This window comes from Ovis aries, chromosome 20 (assembly GCF_016772045.2).
Source record: "Ovis aries strain OAR_USU_Benz2616 breed Rambouillet chromosome 20, ARS-UI_Ramb_v3.0, whole genome shotgun sequence".
NCBI lineage: Eukaryota > Metazoa > Chordata > Mammalia > Artiodactyla > Bovidae > Ovis > Ovis aries.
Genome location: NC_056073.1, coordinates 20,742,731 through 20,765,431, shown reverse-complemented (window position 1 = coordinate 20,765,431; position 22,701 = coordinate 20,742,731). Strand labels below are relative to the sequence as shown.

Here is a 22,701-nt window from a genome sequence, read left to right as displayed (position 1 = left end):
TGTTTAAAAATCAATAATATCCTATTCAATAGAGGAAATAAGCCCCCAGTAGATCCACTGTATAAATTTGGTAGATATTAAAAGTGTGTGTAAATGAGACTGATAGAGACACAAGGGTTACTACAAAGGTTTAAATAAATAAAAACCAAGTTCAGAAGGACATAAACAGAGGGCATTTGAAGTTCTCCCAGTCTTAACATTCCCTAGCTTCTTCACCCTGTGAAGTTTTAATTGATTACAGAACATGTCTATAAATTATGACTGCAGTTACCTTGGTCAGTTTCACTTCCAGCACATGGCTGCTATGGATCCGACTGTCAAAATGAGCTACTTCTTTGGATGAGGACTTAACCTTGGCAATGATCTTCACATAAGAGAACACGATCACAGCCGTTGGGAGCAAGAGGCAGAAGAAGAGGATGTTCAGGATGAAAATCTGGCCCCCTACTGAAGCCTGGGCCAGCCACCAGTCCAGGGTGCAGGAAGTTCCGAAGGGCTCAGGTGCGTAGTCCCCCAGACCTACCAAGGGCATGGTGGTCCAGAAGGCAGCATAGGCCCAGATGACCGCCAGGCAGATGTAGGCGTGCTTTCTTTTCAGCCAAATCCCTGGAGGTGGAAGAAGAGCATTATCAGGATGTAATCTGCCCTCCACCCAGACACCTCCCCTCGACAGGTCAAATTCCACATCCAAAGAGTTGATCCATTGGATTCTGGGAGACGTGGTCAGTAACCAAAGCCGGAGGGAGAGTTGGGTGGAGGGAAGGAGAGCTCCAGAGCTTGGGCTCTTTTTCCAAGAGAATAAAACAGGAAGTGATTTCACAAGGAAGGTTTTCTCTAGGCGTCTGGGAGCCTTGGGAGGGGGACGTGACAAAAGCTGGGGAGAGGTGGCGGTAAAAAGATGAGAGGATGCTGAAGACTGTGGAAGATCTTGGGAAAATATCCAGAATGACCTTGGAGCTCTTATCCAGGATAAGAGGCTAACTGGCAGAATATACAAATGGAGCCCCAAAAAGCATGTGTTAAGGGTTCATCAGAGGTAGAGTCCTTTGGGGGAGAAATGAGAAGACACTGCTTGTGTCTTTAAAATATCCTTCTTCCAAAAAGCTTGTGTGCCTCTCACCTAAGAACTCAAGGAGTGGGGGTGGATGCCAGGGTCATGACCGAGTGGGGTAATGTCATAAGGGTTGGGTGAGAGCAGATTTTCACTCTTCCAATGTTACAACAGTCACACTCACAGCCAAAGGTGGAGAAGTGGGGAACCTAGGTAGAACATACCATGCTCTGCAAAAGTAATTCTGTGAAAATATTTTCAGAAAAACAAAGGGAAAAAAAAAAACAAACTCCGTGTTTCAGCACTGGTTTCCATTAGCCAAAAGATCATTCCAAGAGGCAGAAACAGCGCAGTCAGTTAAGGAAAGCTGTAACGCACTAGTGATCATTTTACAAAGTTCAATACCACCACCAAAGACAGGTCAGCCTGCTCTAGGGCTTCAGCCTCTACAGGAAGTTACCTCCACCCCATTTATTGCCTGGAACCCAAAGAGCCATAGAGGTGGCTCCTACCTGCCTTGGGTTTTGGTAGCAGAGAAGAAATATCGAATCATATTTAATAAAAGCCAAATGATTTCTTCAGCACAGACTCTGCTTAGCGTCACGTGAGGTCTGAGAAAATCAGAAGGGCCTAATCCTTCTCATTTCTAGTATTTGACCCGCTTCACGTAACCTTTCCAGACGTCAGTGTTCTTAGCAGTAAAATGGAGGAAATAAAAATCTACTGCTTACGGATTTCGAGGAGGGTGAAATGCACCATGCCAGGTCTCCTTTGCAAACTACGAAGGACTACGTTGACATGAATATTCACTCCTGTGTTTGTTTCATTTGGCACTAACAAGAAACGTAACAGATGGTTTCCTTCGTCTCTATTTTTTTTTTCAAATAGACATCGTCATAAAATGCAAATCTCATGGACCCACCAGATAGGAGTAACAATCAGGTAGCCACGCTATCTGTCAGCTCTTGGTTATCCATTATAACGCAGAAAACATTGGCACGGATAATTATATAATTTTACAGGAACGTGCATAAGCATATGTAGAAGCGTTTACGGTGAGGGTTGCTTGGTGAGGTGTTTTATACTTACATTCGGTTATGGTGAAAGGCTGTCAAGTACAGGAGGGAGTAGATTAGTAGATTGGTTCTGTGATGCTCCAGCAGTCAGAACTAGGACCAATGGGTGGAGGTTACTGGGAAGCAGTTTTGTCTCAATATAAGGAATAACATTGTAACAACCAGAGCAGACCAATCAGAGAATGGGCTGCCTTGTGCAGTAGTAAGCTCCCCGTCACTGGTCACTGGAATTACTCAAGAAGAGGCCAGGTGGCTGTCTGTCAGGGATGCCTTAAAACACTTTATCCCATTGCATGGGGGAAAGGTCTACATGGCCCCAAGTGACTTTCTAATTCCAACATTCCAAGATACCGTGTGGAGGGTTTAATTGTGCAACAAATCAAATGATGAAACCAGACTATCGAGAATCAATCTTAGAAGAAGCTGGAAAGCATATACAGTTCCCACAGGAGTTGTGCCCTGCAGTGATTCTGGGGGGTGAGCAACATTATCTCTATATGGGACCCGAAGCCTGAAGTCAAGAAAATATTTAAAAAGCAGAGACATTGAGGTTTAGTATTCCTCAAATATCTTCAGGAAATTGAACTTTTTGCTTCTTCATCTGTAAAATCTATAGGTATATTTAAAATTTACTTGACATGATCAAAAATAAGTTTTTAGGAAAAAATGGACTCTGATATCATCCAGTTAGGTATAATTGTATTTTTTGTATTTTATTGGAATTTTTGATTCAAGTTATTTCTGCTGCAGATTCTAAACTGTTAGAAAAAGCGATGCGAAATTTTTCTTAAAGATGAGCGCTGGATGGTGCACACATTGGACCATGACCCTATCCCCCACCCCAACCTCCTGTATATTTTGTTTTTAATTTAGGCTTGTAAACTTTTAAAATATAAAGAAAAATTCGACCCCATTGAGAGTGTCACATCAACTTGATCTTTTCCATTTTGGGCTCCAGGCCATGTTCTGTCTCCATGGTGACAATCACCAAGCTGATTGAGACTGATGAACAAAGCAGTGTAGCGTGAACCAGTATCATTCTCTGGTTGCACCTAGTTCTCAATGTTAAATTTAAAGGGCCAAATGTGTCTCTTTCGGGTTCAATGATTTTTCCAGAAGCCCAAGAAGCCAAAGTATTAAAAATTTATTTTTCCCATGTAGAATGGTCTTATCATTAAAATCTGATCACTAGACTCAGAAAGGGTGTTTATGGCTGGCTCACCCCTAACCGATTCTCTTACCCACTGCTCTTTCTACATACCAAGACCACAAAAAGAATGTTGGCTGGTATTTCGTATGTGTGTCCTTTCCTGCAGGCTCGGTTCTCTAACCTGGAGGAGAATTCCTCATCTCTGCAGCCACGGGGAGCCTGAGTGCTAAAGGAGAATCAGAAAAATCTTTCCATATAATTATACTTACTACTCGGGGAAATAGCTAAAACATCTTGGACCCAATATCCTTTCAGTGCATTTTATTTATTTTGCTTACATGGCATAACACAGTAAAAGCTTACACACTTTATACAAAGAGATGATACTCTCATAAAAGCATCGTAGCGAAACACCAGACATTCCTATAAAAAATAGCATTGAAAGAAACCTACATGGACACAGGTTCGAGTCTTTAAGCGTAAGTTAGAACAAGATAGGCTATGAGTAGAAATACTCCTAGTCTCTGAGTGTATTCATAATCTTTGTTTATTATCTCTGGGTAAAACATGTACCGCTCTGACAATCCACCTAGATTCGACTCTCAGGGAACAGAAACCTTCCTACTTACCATATGATAAATAGCAGATTTTCAGGTATCGGTCCAGGCTGACAGCAGTCATAGTGATAAGACTTCCACAGCCAAAGAAAAATCCAGCCCATCCATACCAGCGGCAGCCAATCCAGCCGAACACCCAGCGGTGACAGAAGCAAGAGATGATGGTGAACGGTTTGCCTACAACTAGAGCGCCAAGTGACTTGTCAAGGGACGGTCCCTCCAGTTAAACTCTACCCTGCCCATCCAACTCGCTGTGGAGTCTTATCCTAGGCAGACAAGAGGGAGCTATTTTGGGAAACATTAGGTCCAATTTGTTTACAACCAGACCCAGATCTCTAGGATTTAAACTATTTATCCCTTTAGCCTTCATCAGCTTGTTTTGTTTGTTACTTTCTAGAAAGTAGTCTTCTATTTTATTTGACACCCTGCACCCTCCTTATCCAATATATATTCAATCTCCCCCCTCCTTGAAGAGAACGGCTGAGGAAGCTTTCCAACACCTGTATCTGATCCACCTATCAAAAGAGGGTTCCCCAACCTTCATGCATTAGAAAACCCAAGTAACTGACATTCACAGCCTGCAAATGCTGGCCCCTTCCACCCTTCCCAGGAGTACCCTCCCTTGGTACACTGTTAGTTCAATCAAGTAACTCATCTTTATCAGGTGCTTTTATAAGCTAGACACACATCACCTCTAGCTGTCTACACAGCCGGTGCCATACTGCAACTAACTAGACTGAGCAGCTTCATCTCAGAGCTTTCTAATCCTGTTGGGTCTACACTCCATTGTCAGTAGGGAAACCCAATGTAAAAGAGTTCTTGTTTTGTTCAACAAATAATTATTTAATGCTCATTATGTACATGGTGCTAGAGGACAATGTGGAGATCAAGATTAACAGATTCATTTTTAACAGAGGAAACCAAACAATAATTTGCAAGATACGATATGATGGAATGCTGGCTCATGCTGAGTGGTGGGAAGAAAAATGAAACAGAGGAAGGAGAGAGACAGAATCTGCTGTTTTCAATCAGATCAGGGAAGACCTCTCTGTGAATGTGAGGTGTAGGTGGATGCTAAATCAGTGGCCCAGAACTCAAGCAAACGTTTAGAGGGAAAACATTCTAGGCAGGGCCAACAGCAAACTCAGAGTTTGAGCTAAGGGTCTGCTGGGCGGTGCTGCTGCTGCTGCTGCTGCTGCTGCTAAGTCCCTTCAATCGTGTCCGACTCTGTGCGACCCTAGAGACGGCAGCCCACCAGGCTCCCCCATCCCTGGGATTCTCCAGGCAAGAACGCTGGAGTGGGTTGCCATGTCCTTCTCCAATGCATGAAAGTGAAGAGTGAAAGTGAAGTCGCTCAGTCGTGTCCGACTCTTAGCTACCCCATGGACTGCAGCCTACCAGGCTCCTCCACCCATGGGATTTTCCAGGCAAGAGTACTGGATTGGGGTTGCCATGGGTGATGCTAAAGGCAGCCAAAAAAGGCAATTGACAGTGACTTGATGGAGTACAGTAATGTCTGTTATGTCTGGGATCCGTCAGCAAAACAGATATGTTAGGCTTCTGTCTAGAGTGGAGCCTTTAACAAACCTCTGGGATGTCATCTAGAACCTTTGGAATGTCAAAGCACTGTTTTACATTTTATTTATTTGTGTGTGTGTGTGTTTGCTTCTGGCTGCACTGGGTCCTTGTTTCTGTGTGTGGGCTTTTTCTAGTTGCAGAGCGTGGGGGCTACTCTCTAACTGCGGTGCTCAGGCTGCTCATTACCATGGCGGCTCTAGAGCTCAGGGGCTCAGGAGTTGCTGCACACGGGCTTAGTTGCCCCGAGGCATGTAGAATCTTCCCAGACCAGGGAACGAACCCATGTCCCCAGTGTAAGCAGGCATATTTTCAACCACTGGATCACCAAGGAAGTCCACGCCAAAGGGATTTGATGAATATTTTGGAAATGTCTCTCCCCAACCCCAGCTGCACATTAAAATCACTGGAGTATTTTTTTGTTTTGTTTTGCTTTGCTTTGCTTAATTTTAAATATCAATGTCCAGAGTTCCACCTCCCAAATAATCTGATTTAATTTATCTCGAGAAAGCTAAGCCATTACAGTATACTTTTTATCTCCCCAGATGATTGTGATATATATTCATGATTGAGAGCCATTGATATTTAAACAACAAATATTAGTTGTGTAGATGAAACAAATCTGGTCTCTAGGATGTGCTTCTCAAGGTGCTTTATAATGAACATATTAAAGCAAGGGAAAAATTTAAAATACATAAACATTTTTTAAAAATAAAGATTTTTAAGACTTATTGGAAGGAAAAAATGTATTGAGAGATATCCAGGGTTTCCCTGGTGGCTCAGTGGTAAAGAATCTGCCTGCTGATGAAGGAGACACAGGTTCAGTCCCTGATCCAGGAAGATTCCACATGCCTCAGACCAGCTACTGTGTTGCAACACCTGAGCCTCTGCTCTTGAGGCCGTGCTCTACAACAAGAAAAACCACTGCAATGAGAAGCCCATGCCCCACAACTGGAGAGTAGCTCTTGCTCACTGCAACTAGAGAAAGCTCACACAGCAATGAAGACCCAGCACAGCCAAAAATGAATTAATTAAATTAAATTAATTAATTAAATTAAAAAAGAGAGAGATCCAGAGGTTGGAAAAAACGGTCTGAGTTGATCAGAGAAAACTAACCCATATAAGAAAACGCTTCCTGGTGAATTACTCTAAGAGATATGCAGAGCAGGTGGTTTATACAATCCTAGAGCAGACCTGCGCGGTTGAAAGCATTTTCAATGGACCCGGCCAATTACGCGTGCTGTGTGCGCTCAGTCGCTTCAGTCATGTCTAATTCTTTGGGACCCTTTGGACCATTGCCAGCCAGCTTCCTCTGTCCATGGGATTCTCCAGGAAAAAGTACTGGAGTGGGTTGCCATGCCCTTCTCCAGGGGATCTTCCCTACCCAAGACTGAACCTGCATCTGCTGCATTTCAGACAGAATCTTTACCCACTGACCTACCCGGGAAGCCCCAGACTAGTCTAATTCAACTGTAAGCGTCTGTCCGCTACAAATGAAGGATGTGGCTGAACTGGCTGGTTTCACTCAAGCATCACTAGGGGGCAGGATGGTGAGCTGAGCGGGAGCGCGATTATTCATGTTGCGACACCGCCATCGTGTGTCCAAATGGAAAATGGCACTCATTTTGCAGCCTCGCAAATCACCCCCAGGCGCATCTTAACTTATTTTCACAGAAAGGGGCCGGGTCTGTCATGCTCCTTTTAGTATGCATGTGGATTTCCCAAAGAACTGACGATATTCAGCCTGTCCATGCTGAGAAAAGTCTTCCCAAATCACCAAGATCATCCAAACTCACTAAGAGGGCAGCACATCCACTGCTGAGTGATAAATATTGACTCAGTGGATCAGCACTTACCACTGAGCCATGTTTTTAGAGATTGGCAGTAGCAGAAAAATCTACTTACAAAGAGAGAAACAAATACCAGGAAATATTTTTTAAAGGATGCTTAGATGGGAAACTGCTAAAATATTTCTGGTGGAAAGATGAGTTGATGTGTGCTGCTGCTGCTGCTGCTGCTGCTAAGTCACTTCAGTTGTGTCCGACTCTGTGCAACCCCATAGACGTCAGCCCACCAGGCTCCGCCATCCCTGGGATTCTCCAGTTCAAACTCAATTTCCCCAATTCTAGTAACTTAAGACCACATGCTACGTAGCACAAAATAGGGATCCAAAGACATATTTGTGTGTATCTAGGCAACACGGCTGGCAAGACTACTACACAGAAGAACTGTACAAAAAAGATCTTCAAGACCCAGATAATCATGATGATGTGATCACTAATCTAGAGCCAGACATCTTGGAATGTGAAGTCAAGTGGGCCTTAGAAAGCATCACTACGAACAAAGCTAGTGGAGGTGATGGAATTCCAGTTGAGCTGTTTCAAATCCTGAAAGATGATGTTGTGAAAGTGCTGCATTCAATATGCCAGCAAATCTGGAAAACTCAGCAGTGGCCACAGGACTGGAAAAGGTCAGTTTTCATTCCAATTCCAAAGAAAGGCAATGCCAAAGAATGCTCAAACTACCGCACAGTTGCACTCATCTCACATGCTAGTAAACTAATGCTCAAAATTCTCCAAGCCAGACTTCAGCAGTACGTGAACCGTGAACTCCCTGATGTTCAAGCTGGTTTTAGAAAAGGCAGAGGAACCAGAGATCAAATTGCCAGCATCTGCTGGATCATGGAAAAAGCAAGAGAGTTCCAGAAAAACATCTATTTCTGCTTTATTGACTATGTCAAAGCCTTTGACTGTGTGGATCACAACAAACTGTGGAAAATTATGAAAGAGATGGGAATACAGACCACCTGACCTGCCTCTTGAGAAATCTGTATGCAGGTCAGGAAGCAACAGTTAGAACTGGACATGGAACAACAGACTGGTTCCAAATAGGACAAGGAGTATGTTAAGGCTGTATATTGTCACCCTGCTTATTTAACTTCTATGCAGAGTACATCATGAGAAACGCTGGACTGGAAGAAACACAAGCTGGAATCAAGATTGCCGGGAGAAATATCAATAACCTCAGAGAGACAGATGACACCACCCTTATGGCAGAAAGTAAAGAGAAGCTAAAAAGCCTCTTGATGAAAGTGAAAGAGGAGAGTGAAAAAGTTGGCTTAAAGCTCAACATTCAGAAAACGAAGATCATGGCATCCGGTCCCATCACTTCATGGCAAATAGATGGGAAAACAGTGGAAACAGTGTCAGACTTTATTTTGGGGGGCTCCAAAATCACTGCTGATGGTGACTGCAGCCATGAGATTAAAAGACAATTACTCCTTGGAAGAAAAGTTATAACCAACCTAGATAGTATATTCAAAAGCAGAGACATGACTTTGCCGACTAAGGTCCATCTAGTCAAGGCTATGGTTTTTCCTGTAGTCATGTATGGATGTGAGAGTTGGACTGTGAAGAAGGCTGAGCGCCAAAGAATTGATGCTTTTGAACTGTGGTGTTGGAGAAGACTCTTGAGAGTCCCTTGGACTGCAAGGAGATCCAACCAGTCCATTCTGAAGGAGAGCCCTGGGATTTCTTTGGAAGGAATGATGCTAAAGCTGAAGCTCCAGTACTTTGGCCACCTCATGTGAAGAGTTGACTCATTGGAAAAGACTGATGCTGGGAGGGATTGGGGTCAGGAGGAGAAGGGGACGACAGAGGATGAGATGGCTGGATGGCATCACGGACTCGATGGACATGAGTCTGAGTGAACTCTGGGAGATAGTGATGGACAGGGAGGCCTGGCGTGCTGCAATTCATGGGGTCACAAAGAGTCGGACACGACTGAGCGACTGAACTGAACTACTGAGGCAACATTGGGATTGTATAGATGAACCCAAAAGGAGGTGACTTACCCCAAAATCATTCATCTTTGTAAAAATGAATTACAGTTAAAGACAAATTATCTTCCAGTTCCTCCTTGCTGGGTAATCAGAGAGGCCAAAAAAGCAAGAAATAAACCAGGGATTCAAAATTTTGGCTGCACCACAAATTTACCTGGAAGCTTTAATTTTCTAATCCTAAATAACCTGATGTCAGAGTAACATTCTCAAGCAATTAAATCAAAATTTCTGGGTATGAAACTCAGCCATAAGTTGTCGTTCTTGTTTTAAGTTCCCCAGGTGATATTTTTGGCAGCCAAATTCAAGTGCTATTGAACTAAAAGTTTCCTATTCTTACACTCAGTCCCTAAGCCACACTTAAGTATGTCATTACAAGGGCAGCCCTCCCTCCTTCCTAGACCTAGACTCACCTCTCAGACTCATCTTTTAGCCTGAGACCTTACTCCCTTGATGCTTAACAGATTTCCATGAGTGGGAGGGGTGTGACAGAGCTCAAAATAGTGATCTACAGCCTGTCTGTAAGTGTGTTTTTGGAATCATTTAGCCTCGTACCATATGAGGTATCTGAAGCATCATGTATCATTTCAAATTGTATCCTCAGCATGGAACATGCCTGGCACACTGAAAAGACTCGATACACCCTAAATGGTCAACCTCTATGGCCAGACACCACTCTGCTGACTCACCACAGATTCTGCAAAGATGACTTGTGAAAAGAGAAGCAAAAGAAGCTGAGGGTAGGGTGATCTGTGAGCCAGTGAGGACTTTATAACTGGGCATTGAAACCCTCAAAGGAGAAATGGCATGGCAGTGTTACCTGAAATCCCCAGATCACAGACTGCTAAATTGACAGTCATGATTTCCGCAGGTCTCAGCTTCTTTTTTCGTCTTGAAGACATATAAAGGACATACCCATTTCCAAACGTAGACAGAATCCCTACAAGGAAAAATAGAAATTTCCATCATTAAGACTAGGATTTAGAGCTCCCTCGGATATGAAACACTTCTCAATTTCAAAAACGGACACCATTGATTTAAGAGGGTAGTGAGAGGACCCTAAATAAAAATCTAAGTTAAGAAGATGAAATAAAAAGCATGAGGTGTAAGTGACAGGCAAGGGATGGGTTGCCTCCAAAAAGGATAGGAGTCAGGGGTTATTAAACTGCACTTACCCAGAAAAAGGAACCACTGATTTCCCAGTGGTTGAGTGGGTGAGGGAATCCCCATGGTCAGTACTTGTACTAGCCACTAGGATGGAGCATCTCCTTAGCCATCTTTAGAGTACTGGCTTTATAGAAAAAACTCCTTCCCTCTGATGAGAAGGGTGAACCCCTTGGCTATCAGTAAATTCTGAAGACGAAGTGACCCAAACAAGCTGAGGTGCTTTCACTCTCCTTGTGGACTCCTGAGGGGGAACTGGCATTCAGGAGTGGCAGAGGCCAGATTAGGTTGGCATGGCCCCCTGCAAGGACAGGGTTCATCTCCTGGAGACATATCCAGGGCTTTCTGCATCCTGCGGACATGGACGTTGGGTGTCTGCCGCTGCGACTGGACTAGGCATGGAGGGGAAGTGGGTGACAGTTGGTAACATGGGCTCTCCCCCTCCCACCAAAGGGAGAGAAGGTGGCCGTCAACCCACCAACCTACCAACAATGGTATCAATGTGTTCCCACTTTTTAATATCCTTTTATTAATGACTGATCAGCTTTGGCATTACAATGATAACTGTTCAAAAGCTCTTGCAAACCCAGTTTAAATCCAAAAAGACCCAATCCCTACTGACTTTAGTGAAGAAAAGAATACACCTACTTCCATAGCTTAACATGTAGAGTAGATTTCTTCAGGAATTCTTGCTTCATAGCTGTGTATAAATGAGAATCTGGTACAGCTGCCTTTAGTAGTAAGGAATAAGGAGAGTATTAACAGGAGAAACCCAGATTTTTCTATCTTAACTTCTACTTCTCCACCACAATTCATTTGAGGGGCAGCCGTGTGTTTCACAGCTGGGTGTTTCAGCTGATGGTATGAAAACAGCAGGCACTAACTGCATTGTGCTCTTAGGAAATTGTGAATTCCAGGCGTCAGAGCGGCCTTGTGGGCCATTACAACCTCTTTAGCTTTCTTAAGACAGAAGAGGCAAAAAATAGAAGAGACTGTGGAGATTCCAGAGCAAACCAACTGAAATGAAACCCAGGTCTCATTAAAGGGAACCAGCTAGCAAGGCACACTGGGAAATTAAAAAGTGACAACATGGCTGGAAAAATTATAAACACGTGGCTTCTACTTCATATCCAAAAAGATTAAAAGCAGTAACTATGCATACGCATTTGATACACAAAGATCATTTAAACATCCTTTGTCTTTTTCTTCTCTTTTGAGAATACTAAATTTCTTACTTTTCCTTTCTTAAATTATTTTTACTACTGATTCATAAGGCTTCACCCAGTGCCCAAAGCTTATCAAAAAATAGTCAACTCTCTACAAGCTACATATAAGTTATTAATAGGGGAATATTAACAGAATACAAGCTTATTTTTAATGAGAGTTAAAGGAGAAGAAGATGAAGAAGGTAAAAGCTAAAGCAAGGGGGACTTTTTTGATGATGGCATTCCTGACGCTTTTTATGAATACAAAAATGTTAGATCTTGTATGTAGACCCTTGAACTGTTTCTAGGAAAAGAGCAGAGGATGGAAATGGGTCTCTTGTTTATTTCTCCTCTATTCCAAATTCACGTTATTTTTTCATTTTCCTTAAGACTTCTAGTATTTCACAAGAATGTCACTCCACTGGTTCCTTAAAAGAATCCAGGCACATCCTTACACCTGTCCTAGAAGTGGGGGAATCAGGCACAGAACCAAGCCCAAAACTGGGTCAAGGATGAGTCCAACCTCCCCTTCCCTCCAGCTGAATCTGGCTGCACCCTGAACAGAGACCTGGGAACATATGTTTGATCCCACCTTTGACTCCCTGAGTCATCTGAGGCTCCCTTTGTTCCCGGATCCTTTCGGGACCTCTTTTCCTGGCACCTCCTCAGCACTCCCACTTGAATATCACAGTAGATTTTCCTTCAGACCCCTAATCATCCTCTCTGTTTTGTGTCATCTGGAGAAATCTGTCAGGTTACAGGTGCTACTTTGTAATTCATGCCTCACAACTGGTTGAGACAAATTCTATTTATAAGGTGTCTATTTTTCTGTCTTTTCTGATCACTGAAGGTACTTACGTTTAATAAAAATGCAATGTGGATTTTACTATCAGATAGTCTCTGTGTGGGCAGAGCAGTTTGCCCATTACATTCACAGCTGTGTTTCCAGCAACATAAACAGTGGCAAAGAATGGGCACTTTGCCCATACAGTTGTATTTGAAAGGATGTGGAGGTCCATTTATAAGAAACAGAATTTAAGTCAGTATAAAAATAACTAATAACAAAACCAAGGACTCAGGAAAACCCTCTGCAGTAGAATTTCTAATTCAATTTCATTCATTCCTTTTCCTCAAGCACTGACCATACAGGGGTCTCCAGACTTTTCTAATGAGTTTGGCTAATTTCAGGAGGTTAAATGAAAGTCTTAGCCAGTAATAAGTAGATGAGAAAGAGAGATGGGAGGAGGAAAGAAGGGAGAAGGAGAGAAAGAAATCGAGAAAGCTTGACCCAACATGTGAAAAGAGTAAAGGCAGACATACCTAAAGATGTAACCCACCTGCACGCTGGTTACTCAAATTTAAAACAATGATTTTAAATGTAAGAAAAATATTACGGTTAAATTGAATTACCTAGGCTGGTGCTGTCCAATAGAAATATAATGGAAACCAGAAATATGAGTCACATACATATTTAATTTTTTTCTGGTAGTCATATCGAGCAAAATAAAAATATTATATTTATTTTGAAAATATATTTATTTAACCTAATGGGTTAGCTGTGTGTGCTATGCTAAGTCGCTTCAGCTGTGCTCAACTCTGTACGACCCTACAGATTGTGGCCTGCCAGGCTCCTCTGTCGATGGGATTTTCCAGGCAAAAATCCTGGGGTGGATTGCCATGCCCTCCTCCAGTGGATCTTCCCAAACCAGGGATCGAACCGGCATCTCTTGGTCTCCTGCACTGAAAGGCAGGTTCTTTACCACTAGCACCACCTGTAGCCGATTGTTTAAAATTATTAATGAGCTATTTTATATTATTTTTTCTGGTCCTGTGTTTTCAGTATCTGATTTCTATTTACACTACACACATCTCAATTTGGAGAAGTCAGAAGTACTGAGGAGCTACTCGCGGCCACCACGCTGGATGCCAAAGCCAGTAAGAAGACGTACCACGTTGTGAATCAGGCACACAGACTTTAGACCCTGGACTGACTTCCACTTATTATTCATTTTTTCAACTCTCACCAAAATCACTTGGTGCTGCTATCATGGCCAGACTTGACTTTAGGTGAAGCAAACTCAGTGTGATCCTCCTGACGGTAGCATGGGGACAGAGTTCCCTCCGTTGCAAAAAACAGAGGCTAAACTAGATGCATTCTAAGGTCCATTTTGAGCCTATACTCTTATCATCACATCAAGAACACTTTTCAAAAAGTAAAAGCACTCTATTTTAAATAAGATCTCCTTATCATTAATTTTATTATTTGGTAGACAAACCTACTACCAAAGCAATCAAAATGAAATAGTCTCAAGATAAAGTATTTTGCTGTAAAGCTTCTTGGATTATCGAGGGAATATTTATCCCTAATAAGAAAGATAATGGAGTCATTTCTATGAAACATATAAATATGGCCGGATGCCACCCGTTTTTCCTGCTTCCTCCCACTCTTCATCACAAAATATTCACTTAAGTGTTTGCATCTTTGTGCAAAGTCAACATAGCAGCCTGTGAATTTTCTAGATGCAGCCTTTGCACGGAGAAAGAAAACAAGGAAACTTACCAATGATTGTTAAGTAAAAGCCAGCCACTAAATCCGCTTCCCAGGAAAGCTTGGAAGCAAAGGGATCCCCATCGCGAAGGTAAGGCGGCCGGCGCTCGTCCGGGGGTGGGGCCGTGTGGTTCAAAGCCATGCTCTCCTCCAGCGCAGCGGTCTGAAAGGCAGACGCGTGCAGGTCACAACAGCCCAGAAGAAGCCCGCCCGACCCATCTCACGGCAGTGCCCCCAGCTTTAAAATGAAAATCAAGTTCGCAGGGTCATGTTTGAGTCTCTAATAAGTGGTGAACACTTGAGCGTTTTTCTTCCAGTATCCACATTTGTCAATATTCAATTCTCCAATGTGTAGGTTATCCAAGTGTATGTTATTTTTTTCCCACAGCCACCCAGTTTGTGCCACTTCACACCCTCCTTGGGTGAATAAGAGGCTGAAGGCCAAATCTCATCCATTTTACTGCTTCTGGCAATTATTTTTAACTTTTAAACTTTTTACTTTATATTAGAATATAGCAGATTAATAATGTAGTGATAGTTTCAGGTGGAGAGCAAAAGGACCCAGCCAAACATAGACTATCCATTCTCCTTGAAACTCCCTTCCCATCCAGGCTGCCACATAAGCTTGCTTCTCACAATTCTTGTAAAGGTCTGAGCCAAGAAAAGATGTTGTATGGATACACACACACATATACACACACACACGACATATTTAATCAATATTTATTAAAATACTATCAATATATAAAATATTTTAATTTGCCAGAGTACAGTGGGTTTTTAATTTATCCAAATTGCCCAGAGGAGCATCTCTGTCACTTATATGTTCAGTGAGCTTCCGAATTTTTCTAAAAGAAAAAATAGTTATTGATTATTAGAGCATTGAATACAAAGAGACATAGAATCTTCACTAAATGAAGTTAAGAACTAAAAGATTGTCAGGAAAGGAACAGAAAAAAAAATTTTACAAAGTAATAAAATTTAAAGCTGAGTTATTTAAAAACAAAGTATCTTTCAACATTAGACCATTTAGAAATGAGCTCTATTTTGGTTGTAATTGGTGCAGTGATAAAGAATCAGCCTGCCAGTGCAGGAGACCCGGGTTCAATCCCTGGGTCGGGAAGATCCCCTGAAGAAGGAAATGGCAATGCACTTCAGTATTTTTGCCTGGAAAATCGCATGGACAGAGGAGCCTGGCAGGCTACAGTCCATGGGGTCACAAAGAGTCAGACATGACTGAGTAATTAAACAGCAACAACACTAGGCTCATCCACAGGCAGATTTGAGTTTCAAGTTTCTTAAAGCAGAAAGCAACTCCATTATTGCCCACCCCCACCCCTTCCAATCCATCCTCTAAATCCACTGTTTGCTATAGAAATACCATATAACAGTGCAAATGCTTCTGTGAAAAGTCTGATATTTCAGGAAGATGCCAAGAGTTGCAAAAGAAACCTCCTATCTAAAAGTGAAGAATAAAATAAATGACTGCTCAAGACACCCCCCCCCCCAGATTTATGATTCTATGCAAAGATTTAAAAAAAAAAAAAAAACCTCTTGGAGTAAATTGTATGTCATTAATCACATTATTCGTATTCAGATATTCCTTTGAGCAATAAAATATACTCTGGCACCCTCACATTTGCTACTTAATGGTCTTTTGCCCATGAATAATGCTTCTTAAAACTGTTCTCATTACAGCTTACTATAGAAAAGTCTAAAAACATCCCCACTCATCACCTGTAAAAGTTTTCAATATTTTTTGAGTTACTAGCATTGACCTCTATGATTTCACAATAAAAATTAAGAGGTAACTTGAGATGAAGCCAGACCCATGTTCTCCTGTCTAAACTGAATGGATTTACAAATGACTATTTAGCAGATATGGAAAAGAGAACGGCGAATCGTCACCTACTAAAAGGAAGTAAACACTATCAATCAGTATCAAGGATGATGATTTAATTCTATCCAACTTTATCTGGTCTTAGAATTATCTTCAAAGAATGATCACAAATTTCTCTCTGACCTGCTAAATTGTCACTGTTTAAGGCAGGAGGTAGCATGGACATTGTAGATAGCTACTTATACTAGGATCTGAAAGTGTTCTTCCCAAAATGGGCTTCCCTACTGGGCTGCTCTTTTTTTTTGCCTGAAGGCTTTATCAACGTCACATTTATTTATAAGTATATACCATCTGAGGGGCTTCCCAGATGGCACAATGGTAAAGAATCCACCTGCCAATGCAGGAGGCTCAAGAGACACAGGTTCAATCCCTGGGTTGGGAAGATCCTCTGGAGTAGGAAATGGCAACCCACTCCCGTATTCTTGCTTGGCAAACTCCATGGACAGATTGTTGGCCACAATCCTTGGGATCCCAAAAAGTTGGACATGACTGAGCATGCATGTATGCACATGTATTATCTGAGAAAATAAGATGTGACTCTGTCAGCATCCATGAAATCTTTAACGTCAAGGAGTTTATGAAATGGGTTACTTGGTACCCAGTAGCAGCCAGTGGAGCTAGAAATAAGTGAGATACAGATAACATCAATTATGGCGCAAAGGAGGATGGAAACATGGTAATGCGTGGTGATGCTTGAAAGAACACGGAAGGCCATGAAATATCCAGAAAGTGAACAAAGAAGCACCCAAGAGTTAGGGAAAGGACGTCAAAGCAAGAAGAGCAGCAAGAATTGACAATATTCAACTTCTAGAGGTCAGATTTCTTCTCATGAAGCCTGATATAATGTAAGCAAGGAAGCACAGATTTTAAAATCCTGTAAGTCCGATGGAAGGCTTATCTAGGTCATTGTCAAGTGGATGTTGGCCCATTTTTACTACTGTCCTCAAAGGTTACCCACAATAGGCCTAGAAGACGAAAGGTCTGTGGTTAAATACAGTTTAACCTCAATTCCAAAACTATGCTGAACCAAAGTGGTGAAAGCAGATGGACACGCTCATCTTGTCCTTGATCTTAGAGGAAATTCTTTCAGTTTTTCATTATTGAGGATAATGTTTGCCATGGGTTTTCCATATATGGCCTTTAAAGGCGATGGCACCCTACTCCAGTACACTTGCCTGGAAAATCCCATGGACGAAGGAGCCTGGTGTCGCGAAGAGTCAGACACAACTGAGCAACTTCACTTTCACTTTTCACTTTCATGCATTGGAGAAGGAAATGGCAACCCACTCCAGTGTTCTTGCCAGGAGAATCCCAGGGACGGGGGAGCCTGGTGGGCTGCCGTCTATGGGGCTGCACAGAGTCGGACACGACTTAAGAGACTTAGCAGCAGCAGCAGTAGCAGCAGATTCCCTCTAGCCCACTTTCTAGAGAGTTCTTATCATAAATAAGTGTCGAATTTTGTCAAAAACTTTTAAAAGAATTCCTATAGATGAAAAAAATACACACACACACACACACACACATTGATTCCAGAAATGTGTGCCCCTCACTAGGCTGGAGTTTTGCAGTAAGAGGCCAAAAACTAGAGATCAAAGTTCCTTATAGCTCAGCCCCAATGACCAGCCAGCCTGGGCCCCTCATTGTAAGCAGGGAGACCACTACTAAAGATGTGGGGGAGGAATTTTCTTTGCCTGCTTTGTTCTCACCTCTCTGCTGCCCTCTTCAATCTCAGGCTCTGCCTTTCCCACTGGAGACCCACAGTGCCTTATGCCATCACCCCCACCCTATCCTTTCCTGTCAAATTTTTCTCTAAAAAATTGGAGTTGACACACATGGTTGACATAGGAGAGTGTTCACAATATATTTGGTGGGGAAGAAAAGAACTATCAAAGACTTATGAAAATTCATGTCTGACTCTTTGCGACCCCATGGACTGTAGCCTACCAGACTCCTCTGTCCATGGGATTTTCCTGGCAATAGTACTGGAGTGGATTGCCATTTCCTTATCCAAGGGATCTTCCCAGCCCAGGGATCGAACCCGGGTCTCCCGCATCATAGACAGACGCTTTACCATCTGAGCCACCAGGGAAGTCAGAGAAAAAATAGAAAGATATATATCGAAGGGTTATATTTTTTTATTATGAATTGTGGTAGTATTGTTACTACGCATAGTGAAATTAGGAGGAATTTTTCCTCTACTTTTTATTTGAGATCACTTGATGATGTATTCATTTTCTAATTATGTATCAGGGGTATGTTACTTTTGTAATATGTATTATCTATATTTTAATATAGGAGTTGTTACAGATTATTTGTGAAATTTGTGAAAATTTTACACCCATTCATTCATATAAACATTTACAAACTACAAGCTGTATGGTAGGCCTCTACTGAGTTCATGAGTCCCTTCCCTTGGGACTTTGTCATTAAGGGCGGGGTGGGGGGGGGGGGGGGCCTCGCTGGAGCTGAGTTAGATTTTTCTTCAAAAGACTCTACTCATAGCCCTGAAATCTCACCACACACAGGGAGCAACTCACATCTCTACCCCTGATCTGTGCCTAGCACTGGCCTGAATGTGTGTCAGCCACAAGTCTGAGACCCAGGAGACACCTTGGGAATTTTCTCTCCATTTCTTGAGTCTCTTCTTGCTCACTGAGTGTTCTGCAAATTTAATGAGCTTAAACCGTGCTCTTCATAGTGATTTTTTTTTTCTGCGTCAGCAGCTGCAGAAGCTTGATGTGCATCAGGCAGTGATAATACTCATACTAATATGTTGTAAACCACATCTGTACCCTAGTGAAGCAATTTGGATGATTCTGGCATCCTTGTATTAAGGATATGGTATTTTTGTTTTCTATATGCATAAAGAAGGACCCTGCAAGAGCTTCAACAAAGTGGCAATCAAGAAAAAAAAAAACAATAATGTGGGAGCTCAAATAACCCCAATCCAGGTCTCCGGAGAGGTAACCTTTATAAGTTAGTTAAGTGTTAATGAGATCCTTGCCTTCTCTACAGGAGAAATATTCACAGCCACAAAGAAAACTAGTGATCAGCTGAGGTTGGCTGTCAAACAGAAATGCACATAACACCCTTCAGATTTTCCTGTCGTCGTTCAATATGATGCTAGAGAAGAAAAGAGTCTTTCTTTTGACCCACTTAAGACAAGAAGCATAAGGAAGACAGGGATAGAGGAAAAGAGAGGAAGTGAAGGTGGGAAAAGGAAGCAAAGAATATTTTCTGCTGCAGAACCAAACCAGCAAGAGAGCAATCAATTCAACTCAATAGCTCCTAAGCCATGTAAAAAGGGGGCTGAGTTGTCTGTTGAGAATAATAACCTTCGAGTCAATTTATTCCAAGCAGTTCAGCTTGAAGCAAATTGACAAATCTAAGGCAATGGGAAGATTGTAAGCTATAGAAGTCTGCTTTAATACTGTCTTAAATCATTTGTCTTAACTTTTTGTGTGTCAGCTGTCACATAATTCCCAATTCAACTATCTCTCCACTTCTGAACTTCTAAGTAATGAGTTTGAAATTAATTTATCCCACATTCTCTCCAAACCACTTTTCCCAGGCAAAAGGCAGTACAAATTTCATGTAAGAATGACTATTTTAATTCCCAGCTCTCAGTACTTCTCATTCTCAGGACAAGAGTCCCCACCTACTCAATACAAGTACCAGACAACATTGTCCAACTCTGGCTTGAGGCACATTTGCCTCTTTCTTTGCCTGGGGTAGTCCTATCCTCTCTGCCTTAGGATCTCTTCCTAAGCAAGCAATCAAAGAGCCCAGACCTCTGCAGATTATCAAGGTAGGCATTGTCTCAAGAGCATACAGGAAAATGTAAGCCCCAGAGGGGACGCTAAAACCTCAGGACCCCTCCTGGCATCATGATAGGACACCAGGTCCGCAAACCCTTGTCAAGTGGGGAATAGTTTTGTCCATACCCTCACAGTGAACCTTTTATTTCCTCCCCCCAGTTCTTAAACTCTAGGATAAAAAGAACCTTGGGCAAAATAAAATGGCTTTGAAAAAGGGATACAAAATCCCCTGCTTCCTTTCCAAATTCACGTCCTGCAGGCTCTGAGCTCATCCGACTCTCCACATCTGATCGTGTAGCTGAGATTCCTATTGACAACGTTGCCCTCAGGAATAGTAATGGCCAACATGAAGCACATGCAGAATCTTCAGCAAATGAATCTATTCCTATTCCTTTGAGAAGAAATCAGCCATACCACATGAGGGTTAAAGAAAAATGGGAGGAACAAACTGGCTAGACACACAGTTACTTTGACAGGAAACTCGGAGGGCTTCAGACAGAGCCGAAACTGTAATTTTACTGCAATCTCTCATTGCTCTACTGTTCTTCCTTGTTGCATGCCTGACCCAATATTCTGTTTCTGCAATGCCTTTAAGCATAAGTTGATAAGCATTAGTTGATAGATTTCACCCTAAACTCAACAAGAGGGAAAAAAAAAAAAATCCAGTTCGCTTCATCAATTACACAGTGGCATTCAGCATAAAGAGTCAGACAGAACGGCTCTAACTTGCTCCTAGTTCTTACAACCCCAAAGAGGAAGGAGAGACGTCCCCTACAAGTGAATTAAGAACCGCAGTCTCTGTGTCAGCCTCGGCCATCCTTATCATTCCCTTTAACTAACCATTCAACTCAAATGTCCTATTTTCCCAACAAACATCTTAGAATTTTTTGTTTCTTCATATTTTTTCCCCCTTGTTAAAACTCACCAATTTAAGGGCCTGCCAAACAGAAATGTCTTTCCCTGGGCTTCTCGGGCTGGGTTTGCTCAGATCTTGCAATGTCTTCCTATTGATTCTTTCCAAAACACTAGTTACTTTCCCCTTCAGCTGATTTTAAACAGTATCAAGTGAAAGGTACTCATTTTCTAGACTTTCCTGCTCTCTCCACCCCTCTGCTGAAAGGACCAATCATATCTTTGGAAAAAATAATCTCATTTTATTGAATTATTGAGAAGAGATGTAATTTTTGGAAGCTTAACTTATTGGTGATTAAAAACCTAGCAGCAGCTACTGGGCCCAGATATTGATCAGAAACTAGAATAACGCTATTTGCTGACTGTACTTTAAAACACCATATGCTTGCTTTTTTATTTCCAGATTTTAAAATCTCAGATTACTATTTAAGACCAAGAATTAAATCCTAGAGCTTTTTATTAATTGTCTTCTTAGCTTTTTTAAAAACATCAAAGCACACTCTCTTCAATTACCTAACATAACTTCCTGAAGGAGAGCACAAAAATAGAAAAAGAGAAGCTCACATGTAATTTTTAAAGCATAAACCTTAACGCTTTGTCCTGACCTGGTTTACAGCTCTAAAGTTTTACAAAATTAAAGTCGAGGATTTTTGCTCTCTGGTATTAAGCATCTATGGGATCCTAGCATGGATCAGATAGTCTTCGCACAACTGGAACTGTGTCTCGTGTCCCACATGCCTTGTTCCATTACAGCTCCACGACAATAATTTTCTGTCAATAAGAATACTGAGATTGGGGATTCCCTTATGGCTCAGCGGTAGAGAATTTGCCTGCCAATGCAGGAGGCACTGGTTCGATCCCTGGTCCAGGAAGTTCCCACATGCCTCGGAGCAACTAAGCCCGTGCATGACAACTGTTGAGGCTGTGCTCCAGAGCCCGGGAGTCACAGCTGCTGAAGCCCACGCGCCCTAAAGCCTGTGCTGCGCAACAAGAGATGCAACTGCAATGAGAAGCTCTCGCACCGAAACTAGAGAGGAGCCCCTGCTCACCGCAACTAGAGAAAAGGCCACACAGCAGTGAAGACCCAGCAGAGCCAAAAAATAAAATAAATGAGAAATAAATTTAAAAAAAGAATACTGAGATTTAGAGAAATTCAGCAGCTCATGCGAAGTTATACTGCTCAACTCCTAGTAGAATCTCATTAAAAACTTGTGGACTAAATCAATGAACAAATATTTAACCCACACAGAACACTGTTTCAAATATGTTTTCACGGACAAAGGGGAGAAATTATATGTATAATAAAGGGGAAGAAAAGGGTATGTGTCAATAAACACAGTCATTTCAGGCAAGTCTCCTAAAAAATAAGACTATTTCAGAGCAGTCCCAAAAAGAAATGTTACCAGAATTTCCAATATAATCTCAATTTTAAATATTCTATCCTGTCAACACAATAATTGTGCTTTTTCAATCATGAGATCCCATTTTTTTAATTTCAGACTTACTGAGGTATAACTGACACACAAAATTATAAGATATTTTAAGTGTACATCATGGTGATTTAACATACATTGTGAAAGGACTTCCTTCCATTGAGTTAATTAACACATTCCTTGCTTTATATATTTATCTCTGGTTTGTTTTTTTTTTGTTTGTTTGTTTTTTGGTGAGAACATTTAACTTACATTCTCTTAGTAAATTTCTATTATATAATACAATGTTAGATTTCAATTACAGTCACCATGTAATATGTTAGAGGTTCAGATCTTATTCATCTTATCACTAAAAGTTTCTACCTTTTTACCAACCTCTCTCTATTTCCACCAGCTTCCAGCCTTGGCAATCCC

At 41.8% G+C, this 22,701-nt stretch overlaps 1 protein-coding gene across 1 annotated transcript in view; it reads right to left on the bottom strand.

The window, feature by feature from the left end:
- The window catches only part of OPN5 (opsin 5), a 32,701-nt gene extending 18,335 nt beyond the window's left edge, over window positions 1-14,366 (bottom strand). The window contains exons 1-4 of the mRNA XM_004018872.5: window positions 14,237-14,366; window positions 10,128-10,247; window positions 3,907-4,077; window positions 272-606 (exon numbers count right to left, since the gene is read on the bottom strand). Of these exons, the coding sequence (XP_004018921.2) occupies window positions 272-606; window positions 3,907-4,077; window positions 10,128-10,247; window positions 14,237-14,366 (756 nt within the window). The remainder of the gene's footprint in view (window positions 1-271; window positions 607-3,906; window positions 4,078-10,127; window positions 10,248-14,236) is intronic.
- Window positions 14,367-22,701: the final 8,335 nt, after the last annotated feature.